The sequence below is a fragment of the Colletotrichum truncatum genome (genome assembly GCF_014235925.2).
Source record: "Colletotrichum truncatum strain CMES1059 chromosome Unknown Contig_0001, whole genome shotgun sequence".
NCBI lineage: Eukaryota > Fungi > Ascomycota > Sordariomycetes > Glomerellales > Glomerellaceae > Colletotrichum > Colletotrichum truncatum.
Window position 1 is genome coordinate 4,505,901 of NW_027222398.1, and position 20,818 is coordinate 4,526,718.

Consider the following 20,818-nt stretch of genomic DNA (forward strand, 5'->3'; position numbering starts at 1 on the left):
TGGTGGCTCCCACACACGCCACATGCGAAGAACAGGGCCGAAACTCGTTTTGGATGTTATCGCAATGGGTGCGCATCCATTCTCAGCCTTTACTTTCTTCATTGTATTCATTTCCTGTATACATTGAAGTCTCTAGAGAGCGGGACCTCGGGTATAGAATACTTTTCTTCGGGATGGCCGCGCACGAAGTAGGCTGTTGGTGGAGTTGTGTAAGGTTGTTAGAATTAAGCCGATGATGTTGAAAACAAGGACCGTTGAAGAAATTTGCGCACCACTCATAAACGCGCCATACCCCCCTTGGCTGGCACTTTGAATGCTGACGGGCTGACACAGACATGGTTATCATGAGGCTCAGTGCTGACTTGGATGTGTCTAACCAGGCTCGTGTTAGGCAGCCTGATGAGCTTCTTGGCTCAGTGTACCAAGAGGTCGTAGCCGCTCGCTTCCGACCTTATGGGGGACTAATCCGGGTATGTAGCATCGTACCCGAACCCGGCCCACGGGACCTGTGCGTGCCTCAGTTGTGCAGGTTGAGTGGCGGCAAGTCTCAAAGTTTACTTTGAGCTCGTTGAAATACCGAAGCTGGATCGCTCTTCTGTCTCCTTCATGATATCAGACGATCGGGCAGGGATCTCGAACACACAGTCTTGGGACAAACCCAGTTGGGAGACAGGTCGCTGGCGAACGAGGTCCGATGGCAGGTTGATTGTGCTCTGGCCCAGAGACTCGGGTCACAGCTGGCCGAACTCACAGGTACGAAGAGCCGTAATTGAAAGCTAGAAAGCTTGTTAGGGAAGCCTGTAGGATTTCTAAAGTTGGACATTGGAACCCAATGGTTCTCTCGCGAGAGGTGCTGTCGCGACGATAGCTTTGGGCCGGCACCCAATGAGTGGGCGTGTCAGCATCTACACCCATACTGTCGCCCAATTGTTTTTGGTATTCAGATATGAGAGTCAACCGTTTTAGGCCAAACGTACATGTCAAGCTGACAGGCGACACCCGATAATGGAATCTCACGTCATAGCTGTTGGAAACAATACACAGCCACTGACTGTTCGAGCAAGGGGATCCTGCATACATCTGCTGTCACAGACGGAGAGCTGGCGTGCCCGCAGGCCGACATGACTTGGAATATCATGGCGACACGTACGACGTTGATCCAATCTTCGGGCGCGCGGACTCCAGCGAAGGCTCCAGTGCAGACTCGGTGGCGTAAGAGGCAATGATCGATATGTAATAAGGCTGCAGGATCCTGTAGCGTTGTGCGGAAGGGTTTCTTTGTAAATTTGGGAGCATGGAAATTGAAGGATCGTTGCCAGCCTTGCTGCGGATGCGTTAATTGATCGACTTCAGAACTTGAAGCCTGGCGACGATGGCAGCACCAACGGAACATAAAGAATCTGTCGAATGGGAATCCGAGTTCACGGATGAAAACTTGTTTGATGATCAATGCGCAACGGTCACAGAAACTTGGCGAATACATCTTCAGACGAAGCCTACATCCGTGACAGTGCACGCATGTAGGTTTCAGTGCACATTGAGGTAAGTATCAACGACCGCGCTTGAGGCGCAGTCTGCTTCCGATTTTCCGCCCAAAACTTTGGGCTTTGCATGCTTGATTGACGGAACCGCTTTGTAAAGATTGTACATGAAGGCATTCTATACTCTCGACACACTCTTCTGTTCGGCATCTGCTGCCGAGTTGACCCAGTGGCGGAATTTCCGTGCCGGAAGCTTTGACTCAAACATGCGATCGATCTCTGCTGGCGTTCGTCCCTTCATTTCAGGGATACAAAGAAAAGAAACGACAAGTCCGAGAGCACAGAGTCCCGCGTACACGAAACCGGTCTTGGCTTTAAGGTTGCCTTTATCGGGGTTGAAAATGTATGGCAGTACAAACCCGAAGATGGAATTGTTTGCACCGGCCGTGAACCAGCCAATACCTTGGGCTTTGGAACGCAAGTGTAGTGCTGAGGTTTCGGCACCGACGACGTGCGAGGCAGGCCAGACACCCAGACCTGCCACGATAACAACGGCTATCAGTGACATGGCAGTATACCTAAGAAGACAAGTGAGCGTCCGTATCTAACAAATTTAAGCTCGGGAGGGCTTACCAAACGGTCACAGGGCCCGAAAAGCACCCGGCAATGCCCATGGCGGTCCATATCACGGTCAAGACTGCCAGAGTGCTGGTGATAAGTTTTCTGCGACCTATCTTGGAGAGGATCCAAACACTTGCGATATTGGCAATCAAACCGCAGACAAGTCCCAAGATGAGTACGATCACGCTTAGATTGGCCTTCATGCCAACTACTTGCACAAAGTAACTGGACTTTGAGAGCAGAGTTAAGCCGAAAAAGTTGGGCAGGGAATTCGCAAACATAACAATCAATGTGCGCCGAAGGTTCACCCCACGGAAGGAGTCGATGTATGTCGCGTTAGTCTGCCGGCGTTCATGCTCAATATTCTGCCGGATGATATCGAGCGTCGTCTCTGGCTCCACTCCCGGGGCAGCCAATCTCTTCTGCGCCTTGTAGGCTTTGTCGTCCTGATTTCTGCGGATGAGATAAGTCGGGCTCTCGGGTATGATGAAGGCCATCAGCAGAGGAATGGCTGAGAAGGGCCACTGTGATGCGAAGCAGATGGTGTATCCATTCGTCAGATTGAGACAGGCGAAAATAACAGCGGCCCCAATGAGTTGGCCCAAAAGGGTGAAGATGGGGAAAAATGCAAGCAGTGGTCCTCTCAAATTTGGTGGAAGGATCTCTGACATGTATGTTTGGCTAGTTGCCATGACCATGCCAATAGCTCCTCCCTGAAAGCCCTTGCCAGCAAGGAAAATACCGCGACGTTCGTTGATATCGGGAGACAGGTTAGAAATGAAGCAAACAGCGACGCCCACAGCTGACAAGAAGGAGCCAACAGCAAGTGAGGCACGGCGACCGAAGCGGTCCTGGAATATGCCTCCAACCAGGGCCCCAACCATGGAGCATCCAGGACTAACAAAGTTCCAGAGACCGAGCCAGAGAGATGGTAGAATCCACTTGTCATTAAGCTTCTGGCCGAAATCTCGCCTTGATAGCTTTGGTTAGCCTAATACTTCTACAGCGGCACTCATGATGCAAGAAGTCATACTGAAAACTAGGCATGGCCGACACGGTACCGACAATGACATAGTCGTAGCCGTATAGCAAGATGGCGGAAGTCATGCCAATACAGTAAAGAACGACGCGACGCCACTTTTTGATGGATTGCCACAGCGTGAGGTGGCCATATTGGTTCGTGTCCAGCTCGGCAGTGCTAGTAATGCTGTTCACCGCGCCAAGACTCACAGACTTGTCGCCCATGCTGCTTTGGTCCGCCATGACATATCTCTTGGGCGAAGAAGAATCGTCAGATGAACGTTTGGTGTCAATCGAATGGTCTTCAAGGGCCGGGGATCGCGTTTTCCTTGGGCTCAAGGCAGCCGATGATGAGGGGGTATGGTGTGTCGGATTGAAGAAGAACGTGCCCAAAACGGCGAGGGAGCGACAGCATTTTGACTCGAGAGAATGGCATGCGGTTGGCGGCAGAAAAAAATCTGGTTCAGTACCTCCTGGCTGGACGTACTAAACCGCTTCCAGACCTTGGCGATGGTCCTTGATGGAATCCATATAGCCCAAGACAATTTGGACAATTTGGGGGGTTGCACTGCATCGACGCCAAGCGCACGTATTTGTGAATGTGAGTTTGTGGCTGGCCAAGTCCCCTCATGGCCCCTGATGACAGTCCAATCATTGCAGACTGACTCAGCTTTAGACGGGTTACTACCCAGGATGTCGGCCGAAAGAAAGGCTATAGCTCTCGCCTGCGACATGCAGAGGCGACCGTTTGAAAATAGAATACCACTGCAGCAGAGTCCGAAAGAGTTCCCTGGATGACGGCAAAATGTGCGAAGATTTCGAGGCAAGAGACAGGCGGACCAAGTTGCATGTCAACGTTGGATTCAAGAAACACATATTTGTGCTTGGTAAATGCTCCAACAAGGTTCCCGATATGAATCCTAGCAGAGAAGCTTCACGCCAAGACAACCACTTCGTCCAAGCTTACTTTTGTGGCTTGTAGGGATTTATGTCTCCTGGTTAGACACGGCGGGAGAGAGTAGCAATCCCAGGGTCCTGAATCTGTAATACCAGCGGTGAATCAGCACCCTTCTCTGCCTGTCTCTCTCTCTCTCTCTCTCTCTCTCTTTCTTTACCTTAGGCAGGCTTAGATATCCGGCTTGAATAGTTGTTGGTCTCGGGAAGACCTTACTTATTGCAATGTACCAGTGCTAGTGCGACGGATAGCCCCCCTCCATGTTGTATCGAGCAAATGGCCAGCAGTTCCATTGAGTGCTACTCTGTACTCTCGCAACAAGACTTGGCAATGCTACTACTAGGTAGGGCCCGGAGTGATTGAGCTCTTTTTGCGCGCCCTCCTCTTCATTATCAAATCGCTGCGACTCTGTCGATATAACTTGACCAAGCAAAATAGGCGCTGTTCGTCTCTAGCCGCAGGTGAAGTTGCATATCTTGCCCTGTCTAGTAAGGAATCGGTCCCTTCAAGATCCCTGTAACACCCGCTGTCCTGCCTTACGGCCGACGCAGTAAGTCGACCGGCATCCATTTCAATGGGGCAATATGCACGTGGCCATGGTGCGGTACGCAGAGATGCGGGGAACGGGTTGCGGCGTGAACAGCGCGCGCGATGCGATGCTGGCAAACGTGGAGTGCGAAAGTTACCTGGTAATGAATGGTGGCGGAAGATTTTGCGGATTTGTTGCTGGCGGCGATAAAGTAGCATTCTTCTCCCGGATCCCGGTTCGAGATGGGTTACCAAGGGGGGAAAGGAGAATGATTCACCTTTTTTGTTTTTTTGTTCGTGAGTGGCTGAAAGCAGGGCTTGCTAGCAAGCAGCTGAGGTACATAATGGTGGCGGATGTCATTTGTTGGATGAAATTGGTAGAGAGAAGCGATGTGCCAAGACCGACGTTGCTGGCCAAGTGAAGAAGAAAAAGCAAGAATTAATTTGTGAGCAGATTGAAGGAGAGGAGAACTGTGTTGATGTAGGAAACAGGAGAGTCGATCAACTCTTTTTTTTTTTTTTTATCTCTTCTTTTCTTTCCTCCCCCCCATCCCTTACGAGAATTACAAGAATAGGCAAGTACACATAGCAGGCCCGATTGAACTTACCCTGAGATGATCACTCATATTGCTAAAAGGAAGAAAGGGGTCGCGACGCACCTCCCCGTTGCCCCCCGTGTTCCTTCCCGCCCAAACCCCACCCACCACCTACCATGGAAGGAGGCGTTTCTGTCATTCTTTCCTTCCTTTTTCCTTCAAGAAACAGCACAAAACAGCATCTGGCCTGTGCGAGGCGAGGGGCACGGACCATTTCGGATTTCGGTTGTTAGAGGAGGAAGGCGTCAGTGGATACAACACGGTGGGTCTGACTCGTTGACATCACCACTGTGACTGCTACTTCTCTGGGTACCTAATTGACGATACACTTTTTTTTTTGCTTCATTTGGGAGATCCTGGATTGTTTGCCCCCTGAGACTTGAAAATCAACATCGCATTCGCTTTCAACACCGCTTTGAGAAGTCCATCTTTATTTCATTCACGTTGTCTTTACATCTGTATATGTTATTCGCAAGATTCACCATGACAAGAGCAACACGATCCAGCGCTCGCCTGGCAGCATCTGCAAAGCCGCTCGGAAGTCCCGAGTCTGTTGTCAACCATGTCAAGCCGACCCGTACCAGCAAGGTCGCATCTAAAGATTTGGTTAAGGACGTAAAGCCTTCGAATCCCGAAAAGAGGAAACGCGCACCAGCCAAGGCCGCAACTGGGACCCCTTCCAAAAAGGTGAAGACAGAAGAAGATGGCGAGGATGCGGCTGCGTCGGCTCTCTCCGACGTACCTCTGACAACACCCCTCAAGAAGGAGAGCACAAAGGTTGAGAGCCCCGAGAAAGAGCCGAAGATTTCAAAGTCTCCCAACGGCTTGCAGTCCAAGAAGCTCAAAGCCTACACCCAATATGCCGACAAATCTCCCTTTCCCGACTTTCTCCATCCAACTCCAGATGAGTGCCGGCTCGCCCACCGCATCCTGGCAGACCTGCACGGCAAAAGGGAGCGTCCCACTGAGGTCAAGGCCTCCACAACCCGTGCCGGCTGCGGGGACTCACCTTCCGTCCTTGATGCCCTAGTACGGACCATCCTCAGCCAGAACACCAGTGACACCAACTCCACTCGCGCCAAGCGAAGCATGGATGCTGTGTATGGCGGCAGCGATGAGTGGGAGAAGATCGTCGAAGGCGGCATTCCCAAACTGCAGGAAGCCATCAAGTGTGGTGGGCTGAGCGCCGTAAAAAGCAAGGTCATCATCGGCATCCTCAACCAGGTGAAGGAGAAGTACGGGTCCTACTCGTTGGATCACTTATTCAACGCCACCAACGAGGAAGCCATGCAGGAGCTTATCAGCTTCCAGGGCGTCGGCCCCAAGACCGCCAGCTGCGTGCTTCTCTTTTGTCTTCAGAGAGAGTCTTTTGCCGTAGACACCCACGTGTGGAGAATCACAGGCCTCTTAGGCTGGCGCCCAAAGAGCGCCTCTCGTGACGAAACACATGCCCATTTAGACGTAAGGATACCAGACGAGGACAAGTACGGCCTGCATATACTTCTCGTCAAGCACGGCAAAGTTTGCAGTGAATGTAAAGCAGGTGGCAAAAACACCGGGAAATGTGAGTTAAGAAAGGCATTTCGACAAGAGAAAATCAAGAATGGGGAAGGCAAGCCATCCAAACTCGACGAGTAGCGTCAGAATTTTGTAAGATGCATTTGCCTGTATTTGGCGTTCCCAGTCTATATTATTGTGATTGGTCCTCCTTTCGTAGCCGATGTTGAGCCAAATGTTCTTGTTTTCGGACTCTTATAGATACTATCGAATATAATGCAACATAATGCGGCCTTACTGTTTGTCATTATCATTCCACACATTATAATAACGTTTGACTCGAGCTATTGTATCTTCTGGGTTAATTACTGGTATTCTTTTCCTCTTAACCAGACTTAACCAGAGGTTAGCTTTTCTTCATCTACAAACTCGGTGAATTCTCTTGTGTACTGAAGAACGGTTTGTTTACATATTCAGATCTTGATATATCCTGTCCCGCCTAAATGATACCCATACCGATATAAATAGCGTCCGCACTCCTCATGCCTATGATCATTAGCCAAGTTCAGCTTCTCCGCGGGAATTCGGAAATGTTATAAAGCCCGATCAGTCTGCTCTCCCACGGCCAACCGCTCGGACGAGCAACGCTAGAGATAAGGTTTTTAGATTCGACCAAAGGAGCTAAATCAAGCCACAACGGCTCACCGTCGACATTTTTCGTCGCTTTAGCAGTTCACATCAGTCAAGACTACCGAGTAGTACGTTCGTCCCTCGGCGCTTCGAAGCGGGCTAGGTTAGCTAGGGGATACCCTCGCCGAGCTGTCGCGTTTCTGTAGTCGTGCACAGGTTGAACTGGGCGACTTGGCACCACGACTCTCGTATTTGGGGGTCCATGGATGCGAAATCGATTTACGAGGTTTAGTGTCTCGAAAAGGAAGAGTGTTGGTGCAACCCGAGAGGAACTTTTGCAGGGCGTTCTGGTTGACAGTATGCGGAGGCTTCTCCCTATCTACCTAGAGTAAGCCCCATTCTCAAAACGAGGAGCAGATGATGTAAACATCGATAGCAACCGCGCTGTATGCAAATTGGTTGGAAAGATGCACCTAATGAGTGATCAAGTAATCATTGTCGCAGAATACTGTTTGTAACGATGGCATAAATCAGCTAGCGAATCTGAAGATCATATAATACATGGATATAAGGAGCACTGACGCTTTTAATGCGCTCATGACGCCAGTAACGGCAAGCCTGAAGCAGGGTTGACCTTGGTTCAATTGATGGTAGCAACTGAGCTAGTTTGCTGTCGGTACGCTGAAACTTGATCGACCGGTAACACCGAAGACTCCTATTTCATCAGCTGGGGTTTTATGGAAGATCCAAAGGCTTCTTTACGCGGATTAAGGCAGCGGACCGTCGTCAAGCCAGGGTTTAGGCAACCTCTAAGAAGCCAGAAATCGAGGTGTTGATGGAATACCGATGGTTTGGTGCGGTCTTGCTCCAATTATGGTATCCACTCATAGCTGAAGAGTTGTCCAGTTTTACGTTTGGCAGCCATCATCCCAACTATCAGCTGTCATTGAAGAGATCTTAATAGGTAGGCACAATTTCCTCATACTTGATGCCGCGAAATGCCCAAACAAAAACACCGAGTGAGTTCAGTTGTGTGAGTCGGCACCAGTCGTAAATGACTTGAATGAAGCCACTGATGATACCTCATAAAGAAATGACTTTGTATAACTCAGGATCTCGAACCCCGACTCCAAAGCCGTGCAGAGCTTAGAATTTGCATCTGCTATAACATAGCTGTCTTACTATAGCAATTAAGCATTGTAATAACGTTGAACATCATTTGATGCCTACTAATGTCGATCATACTCCTCGACACTGGAAACAGCTGAAACGTTTCACGACTCAGCTAATGCTCTCACCAACAAGCGACTACCACCTTTTTGATTCCCTAGCGCTTCAAGTCTCTACACATTTTTTCTTGGACGCGCATACGAGTATATAAGTTTCTGATGATTGCAGTAGTTGTCGCCTAACATTCTTCTCTCCATCTGCTCTTCAATTCTATTCTACTGTTGCCGGCCAACGATATATTCGCTCAACCTTTTATTCTTCCTTCAGTCAAATCAAAATGCAGTTCTCCGCTTTGTCCATCTTTGTCTCCGTAATTGCCATGAGTCAATTAGTTGTCGCCATTCCTGTAAGTACCTTTGGAACCCCGCCATGATTGTTTCCGCTTTGGGTTGAAGGGCAAAATTGCTGACATTGAGAAGCAACGAAACAATGCGCGAGAGAAATTCAAGAACGAAAAGTGTCAGAGCCAGGCTTGTAAAGACTCTGTAGATTCCGGCTGTCCTCTTGACTTCATCAACTTCCAGCTCGGGGGCTGCGACGATCCTAGTCAGTGAACGAATGCATCTTAGGGGTGGAAGCGGTGCAAAAATAGCCACAGACAACAGCTGTAGACTTCAAATAGTCTGAATCAATGTCGTTAAGTGGCCTATATCTAAGATAAACGGGTTAAATCCTGCTGTCCTTCGCATACGTATGCACTCACGACTCTACCTGGATCTCCTAAAGAGCCAAAAGAGACTCACAGCTGGGTGGCCTTTTGAAACTGACCTAGGTACTTGGTGATGTAACTGCTACCTCGAAGATTTAGCCACATAATGATTCATGCTGAATATTGAATTGCGGTTATAAGAGTCAGTGTCAGCTACGTTTCCCATGTTTTTGACCAACTTCGTGAGTGATAGTTGACTTCCATCAGTCTGAGCGCTGGTCCATCAGGCTTAAACCGACGGATTAAAGAAGCCGTTGCTAGGAAACAATCAGTCCCGCGTTAAAGTGAGCTTGTCCGCTCACAGACTCCTAAGCACAGGCGCACGACCACCAAAACCCCAAGCCGCCGCCCAAACAAGGAAATCGTTCGTTAGCGGGAGGCTTCGGGCAGTGCCGCCACATCAAAGAACCGCGCTACTACCACAAGGGAGGGCAATTCAGGACGGTATTCACTCGCCCAATACGAGGATCGGCTACAGCAACCCTTGCCGACTTGATACTAAGAACCCTCTGATCTTAGCTCCGGAGTCGTTCGCATAGCTTCTAGCAACACTTAGAAGGCCTCGGATACCTCACGAAGTGGGATTCTCGTCCTCGAGCATCCGTGAGGCTACGATGCAAAGCTCCTATGACGATATGTCCTAGGCCCGCGTGGTGCAGCAACTGGGCTTGCTCGCGGTTGCCAAGGCGCCGTTCAACTTCTAGACTACCATGATCCGTTCGTTAGAAAAACACAAAGTGATGTGATTTGAAGTGCGACTGATGGACGTATGATATATCTGTCACGACATCCTGCCCGAATCCTTATGAATGCAACCACCAAGCAATCTCATCTCTACCTCCTCCAATTCCCATCACCCCAAAAGATTTCTTTTTAATCTTTCATTATTTTATTTAAGTTATCAACATTTAATCTGTTTGGAATCAAAATGAGATTACTGGCCCTCGTTCCAATTGCTGCTGCTGCCTCCGCCGCGGTGGTCGACCACGTGGAGGGACGAGCAAACGGATGCAACGCGGATAACTGCCTTCGCGCCGTTAGAGCAAACCGTTATGGAACTGCCACCATGAGTATTCGCATGGCCGAGTGCAGCTCATATTTGGCCGTCACACATACTCCTGTTGCCTCGTAAGTCTTCTCGCCGTATCATTGTATTGAATCAAGCATTAAATCAGCACCACTAGTACCGTTTATGTGACCGAGACAGGGGCAGAACCGGCTGTGGAAAGCAACACCCAAACAATTCAACAACGCGATATCGAGACGCCTGCCCCTACAAAGGCTATCCCAGCCTACGCAACCGCCTGTCCTGATGCTGCCGCATTCAGCAGCGCTTGCTACTGTTTTGGTGCTAGTCCCTTAACGATCACAGCCCCGACGCCGACCATCACCTCCACCATTTTCCATACGCCGCCCGCCACACCCACCTTGTTAGTCGACGCTGATCTTCGTGCTCTCTCTTGCAACAAGCCTTGGACCTGTGGCGACACGACAGTTCCCTGGTGCTCCGCCGAGGGCGAGAAGGGATGCGCGTGTTTCCGCACAGCTGAAGGAAGGGATGTCTGCGCTGTGCCCGGTGACTGCAAGTCTACCTGCGACAGCACAACCGACTGTGGAACCGGCGAGGTGTGCGTTAAGCAAAGTTGCTGTGTGGGTGGAACTTGTATGAAGGTTGATGTTTGCATCAACCAGGCCTTCCCGCAGATGATGTTCAAAAAGCGTTCTGGTAAGCCTGCTTGGGCCAGGGAGAGCGATAACGTCGACTTGTCACGGCTAAGCTTGTACCCTCACGATATTCGCTTGGAGCATTCGGAATAAGTTGTTACTGTTAATATACAAAGAAGTAATGTTGTTGTTCGGAGAAATGGGGAGGCACCATGGGTGTTTTTAATACATGCAGTACATATATACCCGTTATAACAGCTTCAAAATCGGCCATTTAGAGAAGTTGCAATGTCTCAGCAACACTCCCTGTTATCCTCTACCGCCTGTGAAGTCGTACATGAGACAGCCAACCTTCGTTCGGCCGCCTACACCGCCGTTACCCGTGCCTGCAAAGTACCGAGTCAGTCTTCAACTCCGTGGAAGCAGTTCTGGAAGGCGATACTCACAATTGTCGTAGTTCCATCTCATAATATCGATGCAGTTCGCCTTGCCCTCACCCAACGGCAGTGCAAGGCTCTGAGTGTTACCATCGGCAGTACAGTCGAAGTCCCACATGATTGTCCAGGCGTAATTGGTCCCGGAGTCGTCTGTAGTCCTGGCATGATATGGCGGATCCCTTGCACTGGCAGGACTCATGTATCCCGGCAGATCGTCTGAAAGGCAGACACCGATAGCTCCGAAGTTCTGGGCCCGAGACTTTGAAGGATCAAAGTTAACAAGTTTTCAAAGAAAGTCATACAATTTCACGCAATTACTATATTGCTAGCCTGCCTGCTCAGTTTCAGCTACTACATGGGGTAACATGAGCTGGAGAAGCTAGGCGAAATACAGGCTGTCGACCAAAGGGCAAAATTGTGCAGCATTCATCCGCAAGAGGTCTCGGCGGTCAATCCTTCAGCTGCAGGCTTGTTGTAAGTGTATCTGCAGGCTTACGGCGTTGATTGAGATCTAATGTAACATATTATCCAGACCAAGGACGTCATTGGGTCATAGTTGCCTGCATTTACTTCGCCGCATTCATCGGGTGTTGCCAAAGTTCCAATCAAGACATTGTGACTGTTCTATTCGTGTCTACCTAACCTGATCGGCCGTTGTGAATGTTGATCCTATACACAATTTAGCAATCAGGCAACAGCCATACAATGCCAAGTTATGTCTCAGTAAATACATAACGTGGCTTTTGCACATGCGGGTCGGAATGAAGACCTCCAGTACAAGAGACCCTATAATCAAGATTCATTCAATCACCATGCACATACACATTTCAACCGATTGTCACGTTGAAAACGAACGAAAAAGATACAATCGGCATGCCGGCAATCTATCGTTCCCGTCACGGTCGCTTTCGCGGCTCCAGTCCTCCCAGTACAAAGTATTCAGTCGAGGCATGGACCGAGTTCTCGAAAACGTCTCTAGAGCGCAACGAGGAAGACGAAGCCCGCTTGGAACTTCTCAACAAACGAAGAAGACTGGGCAAAGATTGGACCCAAGATGATGAGGAGTCTTTTGAGGAGATCATGTCTCGTAAAGAGGACCGGTCGGAGACTAAGCGCGCACCCCTACGCCGTGATCTCGAAGGCTGCTTCGTGCAACTCGGCCTTGACCCCTTGCCGCCGCCTCTGGAAAAGTCAAGCCACTGGCTCGACACGCGACGACCAGGCGACTATCAGAATTCTGAACTGAGGCCATTCTTGGTGGCATGTGAAGAAGGCTCCCTCGACGTTGTCAGGCAAGGGGTCTCAGCAGGCTCGCTGCGACATATCAGTTTCCAGGACGGCCTAGCCTGCGCCGCGAGGGGCAACCAACTCGACGTTGCGCGTTATTTACTCGAGGAGGGGGCGCGACCCCACGCTGCGGTTATTGTTGCTGCATGCCGTGCGCTCTCACTGCCTCTTTTCGAACTCAGTGCCCGATATGGATACCATCCTAATCAACAGGTCCCCAGCCCCGACGGCCGGTTCAGAGTAGCGTTAAACCATTGCCTTGGCAGCGAGAGTGTTACGCGGTTTCTCCTGGAGAATGGCGCTGACCCGGACCTTGCGCCCTTTGCGGACAATAGGACAGCGGACTGGGGATATAGGGCGGCTCCTCCCATGGACCGGACATCGGGATTGGCGCTGGACCGCGCCGTAGATAAGAGGAGCTTTGGAGTAGTAAAGATGCTACTTGAGCATGGTGCTAATCCGGCCTATGCTCATCCGCTCCAACGGGTCATCCACCTTCATCGAGACCACCTGGCTGCCGATACTGAACAAGCATATACTGATGGTCACACGAAAGAGGACGATGCGCAATGGCGCCAGCTCATTGACATGCTCCTCCTTTACGGCACGGACATCAACGCTGTTACGTATGGAGGAGGTACAGCGCTGACGAGTGCAGTGGCTCAGAAGATGTGGGACGTCGCTGAATTTCTTCTGGAGCGCGGGGCTGATCCGAGGATAAAGAAGCCAGTTTTGAATCTTGATGCTTTTGCCATTGCAGCCAAAGATGCGGGGACAGTTTGGGACGCGATGAGGGTTTCAGAGTACGTGTCGTATCTCTGCGAGTCGGGCGACAGGACTTCGTACGACACAGATGTCCCACCTGCGGCTCCCGAAGGAGTGCGGGAAAATCCTTTAGTTCCAATAGTGGAGGGGGTCAAGAGAAGGCGTAAAAACGTGTCCAAGGAGTGAGTTGGTGATAGAAGAACAATCAATCATCTGAATGATGAAACGTTGGCTCACTGTGCATTCTTATGCGTACCGAGGTCACATTACTAAGCCCCATCATCCTTGCAGTCTTCTCTGGCCAATGAAGTTTGATACAAGTCGACCCAGAATTTACGACTGTGTTTGAAGGCCTTATCGTATAATCTTAACTATATGTAAGTTATTAGATGGTGACGCGAAGGTTGTGGGCGTGATGTTCCATGACATTTCATCCCGCTGGAGTAGCGAAAACCTGCCTAGGGCTGCTACTTCTGCCGGCGCTGCAATACTAGTGAGAAGAGCCCCTGGATGATATAAATAATCTCAGACCGTATTTATAATACCAAAGTAGGCCTAAAAAGCCTTTGTTCTTGGCTGTAATGAACCTCCATTTGCTCTCTAGTATGCGGTTAATTAAGCTTTAATTGTATGTCTTACAGAGGGGAAGCAAATATGAATACGGCTTCTTAAACTGATAAGGAGAATTATCATGTGTTCTTTCTTTCTATATTATACATTTCTACTTTCTGGGGTTGATTAGCTCCAAAAACTCTTTTCATGTTAAACTCTCCACATGTTCTCGTTAAATATTTGTTGACGCTGCTGGTGGTTGAGGAATACCGGGTAGAATGGTAAAGACGATCGGAATACCAACTAAGCTCTCAGTAGTAATTGTAGAAGTGAGAGAAGTGGACGATGCAAGGATAGATGTACTGGGGCTCAATACTGTGGTGGAAATGGAGCTTATCGGGGCGATAGATGATGAGATTGCTGTAGGGGATAGTGTAAGGCTGGAGCTGGAGCCCGCTAAGATACTGGGCGAGGGTACTTCCCCGCCCCCAATAGCCGGACTGGATGTGTTGGGCGAACTTGAAACTATTGTTCCAGACGAGGCAGATACGCTGGACGATGTCCCAGTAGTTGAACTGGAAATCTGGCTGGTGATGGAAATGCTAGTACTGCCGGTAAAAGTTGTTGTTCCCAATATAGTAGAAGTGCTGTAACTAGTGCTAGAGCTGCTGACTGTGCCCGACGAACTTGACGAACTCGACGTACTCGAAGTCGTGGTTCCTATCGTGCTACTTGACGTCGTAGACTCATTGGCCAAGGTCGATGAAGAGGTGGAAGTACTAGACTCCACCGAACTGCTCGTGGAGCTAGTGGTAGTGACAGACGTTGTAGTGACGGCAGTGGTGGACGACTGAGAGGTGCTTGTGGTAGTAGTGCGAGGCGCTACATTGAATGCGAGGGGTTCCTCGCCGTAGACATAATACATGACATCTCCTTCGTAATTTCCGCCGCAAAAGTAGCTCGGTTGAGCAATGCAGGGCACGTTGCATATACTTAAATCGGGAAAAGCCGGCGGATCTAGAACGATTACGTTCGGGACGCTGGTATCACCTATTGGTCTAGGGGCAGAGCAATGGCACCTCTGCCCGATGTCGTTCCCTATCACGGCGAAGGCAGCACTGAGGGTATAGCAGTGATCCTGGCAGTTGAAGTTGTTGCCGTTCGCTGTAGGCTCGTTCTGCACAAAAAAGACTTCGTTAAAGTTGACGGGAATCATGGGGCATAGTGTAAATATTTGTTCTGGCCCGGTGCAACCTGAGCTGCGCAGGCGATTGTCGAAAATAGACCAACAGTGCAGGTTAGAACGAGGGATATCGACCTAGTGATCATCGTTTCAAGACCTTTCAAGAGATGGTAAGTGGTGTATTATTTAAAAGAGGAAGCTGGGAGCACAACGCAAGAGTCAAACGATGTACGTTGAATAGATGAACCTCAAGCTCGCTGAAATTGAACGGCAGGTTTTCGACGAGGAGTTTTTTTACAACGTTGGACCTGTTGTACTGGTGGGGGAGGTATACAAATGACAACAAGAATCTTGACTTGGCGCATTCCAGGCGCATATTGCTCGAGTTTGAAGCTATTTGGAGCAATGTAATAACGTGATTCAAGCGTGGACGCCACCCACCACCTAGAAATACGCAAATAAGACAAAATGAAAGACATCAAAATGCTCACTTATTTATTAGCATTCTAACTGCTTGTTAATGTCATGAACCCCCCCCCCCCCCTCCTGATGCGCCTGATCAAGTGCTTGGGAGAGAATGTAGAGAAGCGATCTACTAGTGCCTGGTGCGATCCTTTTCGTAGGGCAAACCACCCGCTCGGGACATGGTAATTCTAGAGCAACAAAACATACTCACGTCACGCCCTTGACGAATGTGGCTGAAGGTCGGGTAATTGATGGCTAGCGTTTTCCTATCCTGCTATTAAAGAACGAACTCTCCGATAAGGTGGGTTTGGGTCAATGTACGGCTGCAAGAATGCCGCCAGGGCCTCTTAGCTCACAAGAGCCGCTGTCAGTCCCAAGCTTTGCGACCCGATGCAGGATAACCTGGCATTGAAGAAGAATGAATCACAGACGCGTCTTCTAGCCGTTTGCTCTCTTTAGGACTCGGGGTATCTTATAACCCGGTGGCACATTGCAGAGTATGGTAAAGGAAAGGCTGTAGCCGAGAGTGGTCCAGAGATAGCTAGGTTTCTCTGTAAATATTGTTACTGCTATGCTATACTACTACTTTACCTGCTTTGTTATATTTTTGCAGCCTAACCACAATACTTTGGCTTGACATATGATACTCTCGCGAGTATAATCTGTTAGTGGATGCAGTTAGCCTAGATGTCTTGGGGTAATAAGAACAGACTGCCTAGGCTACCCAAAAGTGGCACCCAGGACGCGACCACAATCATTAACTTTGTGACGCTATCTACGTATGTTCCACGTGGGCCCGACACAGGGCTTACAGGTTAAGCTGGGCAAATTTTATGTACAAGGAAGTGTTGCATTGAAAGTGCCTAATTGACTACGTGGATCATGTCTCTGTCTTACTTCGTCAAGAGCCGCATTTCATCCCGTCATTTGTTACTAGGCTGTAACAGGTACCATTCTCTAGTTCATCGAAACCCCACGTGCCAGGAAATGTGTTTCATTGGCGATATGAAGTGATTGGGCGCTATCGGCTGACGCCGCCCACCAAATTGACATGCTGACGTCTGTTCACACATAATAGTACAACGTAGAGGTTGAATATTATGCCGACGCAGCAGGGTCCTGGTAGAAACCTGTCATCAAAAGGTGGGCTCGCGGTTCTTCGTCGGAAGCTCATTGCTGTAAACCATGTGGCAGCTAACGGTGGGTGTTTTAGGTGCCCTACACTACACCCGCATTGTTTTACCCAATGCCGAAGTATGTGGCGGACACTAGGTAGATGTTGAAGCATTTGGTTAGGATGGGATGGGTATAGCACGGGTGAACACCTGAACACATCGACTAACAAAGGCCATGCTGGGTAATGAGTTCGAAAGAAACAAGGCATTGAACCCCTCTCATCGGTTGACGTGACGCGACGTCCCCGGAGAAGTCCTGGAGATACTGACTGCAACCAAAGTTCTACGCAAGGTAGGTCTTAATGCAACAGAGAAGATTACGTCAGGTGTGCCGTCTGGCACACGGACTCATGAACCTTAGTAATGGCAAAGGAACTTGCAGTATTTGAATGCACTAATTGTGTCCGGTATTCGCTTACGGGCGTTCTCTTCGCCTTTCTCCCCAGTATCCAAGGTCAAGATGTTGCAGAGGTCGAGACAATTAATCTTTGACTTCGTGTCTTTAGTATTCACCGTTAGATAAGTGCAGTTATAGGGATGTGCGATAAGAACTAAGCAGGATATCAACTTCGTCTTTCCAACTTTGTTAAACCGATTGCCTTATCTGCACCTGTGGCTCGCTTGAGATGATGGTGTTATCGTCTATTGCGATGCCATGAGTTCGGTCATTATAGACCAAGAAAGCAACTCCACCATTCTGCAAAACTCTACATGCGGGTGAAGCGAACCATGTTGGCTGTCGGAGCGGTGTAGGCTAAAATCGGTACCACGGTACACCTTATCATCGTGTGCAAAACCTTGCCGTCGCGGATTTTGTTTTCGAAAGATTGATTTATGCGATGAAGCTCTGCCTACCTGAGTTCTGCCGGGCTTTGCGTGTCGCAGGATATTCCTGGCCCAGCCAAAGATGGCCACCAAGGCATTGGAGCTAATGCCGAGCAAAAAGTCCGAGGTTTTACCAAGAGCAATGGGTTCCTTGGCGGATGAAGGGGTGGGGCAGAAGCGACATACAGAAGCCGTCCAGACTTTAGGAGGAAGCTCGTTTTGAGTCGACAAGAGCACTGCCTCGTCGCAAGTGTGGATGGTGGATGCAGTGGCTTCGTATATCTGGAGAGAACCAACACTGGGAGCCAGGTGGTTGATACGCGTTAGTCGTCGATCTTTCACAAAATCCTCCTGGGCCATGCCGACGTTTTTCAACTTTTGACGAGCCTTCAACAATTGGCGAGGGCCGCGGAGCATTTATTACGTGAAAAAGGCGCCCGCGCGCTCCGGAATGTTACCGAAGCATGGATCTTGAAAATGTCCCGTCTCATCCCTCGTTGTTTCACCCGTCAACCGAACTGACTAAGCGGACATTCTCGAGCCTTGGCCCACTGCCGAACACTACTGCCGACTGGACAATCCGAAGAAGAAACTGTCAGTAGCCTGTCAATGACCTACTGACAAGCCGTCGCAGCCTCAAGGGTGGACACTCCTCCACACCACCAAGCTATGACTTGCTGGGGGTCTTTTGGGTTGAAGGGGGTCGTAACATAGGCCGAAAAGGATGTTCTGAAGTCGACTTGAAACGCCAAAAGTGCGCGAGAGCTCTCCTTGTCGGAATCCATCCGCCCACATCGGCCCCACTGACATCTCAACTCGGAAACGTCGACTTACGCCATCCCATGATGCCCAGTGGGGAGAAGGGATGGGCGACGATCCAATCGACATGATCTCCCGCCAGATCGCCTCCCATCCTGTGAGGCTCTGATTGCCCGAAGAGGAATCGTTTAATGGAGCCTCAAACCATCACGGAACATTATCAGACATCTTGGCAACACGAGCCTCAGTGATGTCAAGCCTGAACCGCCAAGAGAGTTCGTTCGACTTGGGATGTCTTGACTCTGCAGTGAACAGCCCCTCTTTCCCCTGTATCGGCAATTCATCATTCATTACTAACTCGTCTCCGTGAAAAAAAATGCTTCTTGGGTCTTGGCTTCGAGATTTTTCGGATGCAAATATGTGCCCTCCTCCGCAACTAATATAATTCAAAATTTAGAGTTACTTGACTCTGGGTCTTGACACTCTTGTCTCTTCATCTTCACTTCTTTCTCTCAATTTCGTACCTCCTAGTGAGGACAAGCCGTCATCCTTCCTTAAACGGCATTTACTGTCATTTACCTTTTAATTTTTTCCAAGAGGCAAAGTCACTGCTGTGCAGTGTCCATTTTAGTCACTCACTCAATTTCCCTTTAGTCCATCAAACCAGCTACTATCTCCAACATGAGGGTTCTTTCCGCCTGGGCCTTGATGGCGGCAGCCACTGTCAGCGCAATGCCTCAACCACTTGTCAAGAGAGACCCTTTTCCAGCAGATGGAACCGTTGTCGGAGGCGTTCCGCATAGGCCCTTCAGGAGTGAGGATTCGCAAAAGTATCAAGTCCGGAATGACGACTGACAATATGAAATAGTTAGAAGACAAGCAGCGGCACCTCCAGCCACTCCCCAGGGCAACCAGCTTATCCCCGTGGTGGTTGGCGGACCTCAGGATACCTTCGTACCGAACTTGATCACGGCGCAGGTCGGCGATGTCGTACAATTTCAATTCAGCAATGGAAACCACACCGTCACCCAGAGCGCCGAGAACGCCGCATGCCAGCCACTGCAAGGAACTGTCGCCACGGCTATCCACAGCGGACATATCCCATTCCAGGACGGACAGGCGATGGTCGGAACTTTCAACATGCCAATCACAAGTACAGAGCCCATGTTCTTGTACTGCGCCACGGGACCTCATTGCCAAGAGGGCCAGGTGATGGTCATCAACCCGTAAGTAACCAAAAGCTATCTGCCACCGAACCAAACTAATATATGATTAGTACCAATGCGCAACAGGTCATTCAATACTCGAAGCTCGCTGCGGCTGCCAAAGATAACGTCGACGGAAAAACGGTTGTGGGTGGAGCTGTTGGTCAGATTCCTCTTGCGAATGCCGCCTTTGTTCCTGCACCGGCGAAGGAGGGCGGCGGCGGCGGCGGCGGTGGTGGAGCCCCTCCTGCAGCGGCTCCGGCCGCTCCTGCTGCCCCAGCTGCTCCTCCTGCCGAAGCTCCGGCGGCCCCTGCGGCTCCTGCAGCTCCCGCGGAAGGTAAACCCGCCGAGCCGGCTCCGGCGGCCTAAACCACACGAGTGTTTTGACGATTTGTTGCGCTGGAAAGCTCAGTCAAAGTGCATGTACGTCTCAGCGATTGCATGACTTTGCTTGTTAACAGAGGCAGTTTGCAGCTAGGCTGCATTCATAGCTGATTGAAAATAATCCATCTGTATCTAATATCAATTTTGTATACTATCCATACCATAAGTGCATCATTTAGATAATAGTGTGCTGTGAAGATAGTTGTCTTGCAGATGGACAGAACGGCTGGCTCCGCCCGTTGAGTTTCATATGTGATAGTGAGACTACACATTCTCATAGGTTCGCATGTATTACCTGCGCCTACACCTGTACAATTAATCTCTTTTCGGCATCGATAAGTTTGAAGGGGACCCTGCTCCATTGCAACAACCACAACGACTGTTGGCAGCAACTTGTAAAAGTAGCGCGCACAAGATTAGAATGTTCGCTTTCCCAGAAATCGTCATCAAGATTCATATTTTCAGGCCAGCTTAGACTGATTGAAATCTTAACACTTGACATCGTTGGAGGGAGTGGGTTTCGCCTGCGGCATAACCATGTTGCCTATTAACTGGTATGCTAACCAAGATACTTGCTGCCTAACAAGCCAGTAGGCGCATTCAATGTTTTGTTGAACGGTCTCTCTGTATACGTTGTATGATAAACTACCTCGCCTTGGGGATATGTAAGTAGCGTCTATGAAAGTCCGTGTCCTGACTCTTGAAGGCCATTCTCAATTCTTTGCATGGCATAAGGGGCAGCCACGATGCAAATATTTGCATCTACTTGGGGCTGTCCTGACTTTCTATGCGAGTGTACAAGTCCTCTTTACAATTATGACTGTGACAAACCCTAATACTTGCAAAGGT

The 20,818-nt window shown here is 49.7% G+C and overlaps 7 protein-coding genes across 7 annotated transcripts; 5 read left to right on the forward strand and 2 right to left on the reverse strand.

The window, feature by feature from the left end:
* Nucleotides 1-1,659: 1,659 nt before the first annotated feature.
* Nucleotides 1,660-3,365, reverse strand: CTRU02_201248 (maltose permease (alpha glucoside transporter); the record flags this gene model as incomplete). The annotated part of the gene is made up of 3 exons (XM_036726278.1): nt 1,660-2,059; nt 2,115-3,074; nt 3,136-3,365. The coding sequence occupies 3 exons, from the start codon at nt 3,363-3,365 to the stop codon at nt 1,660-1,662; spliced, it is 1,590 nt and encodes a 529-aa protein (XP_036581960.1).
* A 2,319-nt stretch (nt 3,366-5,684) lies between these two features.
* Nucleotides 5,685-6,839, forward strand: CTRU02_201249 (base excision DNA repair protein; the record flags this gene model as incomplete). Its single annotated transcript, XM_036726279.1, has 1 exon — nt 5,685-6,839. One exon carries the CDS (start codon nt 5,685-5,687, stop codon nt 6,837-6,839), a length of 1,155 nt encoding a protein of 384 aa, XP_036581961.1.
* Nucleotides 6,840-8,835: 1,996 nt separating this feature from the next.
* Nucleotides 8,836-9,112, forward strand: CTRU02_201250 (uncharacterized protein; the record flags this gene model as incomplete). The annotated part of the gene is made up of 2 exons (XM_036726280.1): nt 8,836-8,908; nt 8,973-9,112. The coding sequence occupies 2 exons, from the start codon at nt 8,836-8,838 to the stop codon at nt 9,110-9,112; spliced, it is 213 nt and encodes a 70-aa protein (XP_036581962.1).
* Nucleotides 9,113-10,195: 1,083 nt separating this feature from the next.
* Nucleotides 10,196-11,085, forward strand: CTRU02_201251 (uncharacterized protein; the record flags this gene model as incomplete). Its single annotated transcript, XM_036726281.1, has 2 exons — nt 10,196-10,395; nt 10,452-11,085. The coding sequence occupies 2 exons, from the start codon at nt 10,196-10,198 to the stop codon at nt 11,083-11,085; spliced, it is 834 nt and encodes a 277-aa protein (XP_036581963.1).
* A 1,157-nt stretch (nt 11,086-12,242) lies between these two features.
* Nucleotides 12,243-13,607, forward strand: CTRU02_201252 (cnpv019 ankyrin repeat protein; the record flags this gene model as incomplete). Its single annotated transcript, XM_036726283.1, has 1 exon — nt 12,243-13,607. The coding sequence occupies one exon, from the start codon at nt 12,243-12,245 to the stop codon at nt 13,605-13,607; it is 1,365 nt and encodes a 454-aa protein (XP_036581965.1).
* Nucleotides 13,608-14,284: 677 nt separating this feature from the next.
* Nucleotides 14,285-15,189, reverse strand: CTRU02_201253 (uncharacterized protein; the record flags this gene model as incomplete). The annotated part of the gene is made up of 2 exons (XM_036726284.1): nt 14,285-14,556; nt 14,679-15,189. The coding sequence occupies 2 exons, from the start codon at nt 15,187-15,189 to the stop codon at nt 14,285-14,287; spliced, it is 783 nt and encodes a 260-aa protein (XP_036581966.1).
* A 3,872-nt stretch (nt 15,190-19,061) lies between these two features.
* Nucleotides 19,062-19,954, forward strand: CTRU02_201254 (GPI-anchored cupredoxin-like protein 3; the record flags this gene model as incomplete). The annotated part of the gene is made up of 3 exons (XM_036726285.1): nt 19,062-19,194; nt 19,249-19,606; nt 19,657-19,954. 3 exons carry the CDS (start codon nt 19,062-19,064, stop codon nt 19,952-19,954), a joined length of 789 nt encoding a protein of 262 aa, XP_036581967.1.
* Between the last annotated feature and the right edge of the window lie 864 nt (nt 19,955-20,818).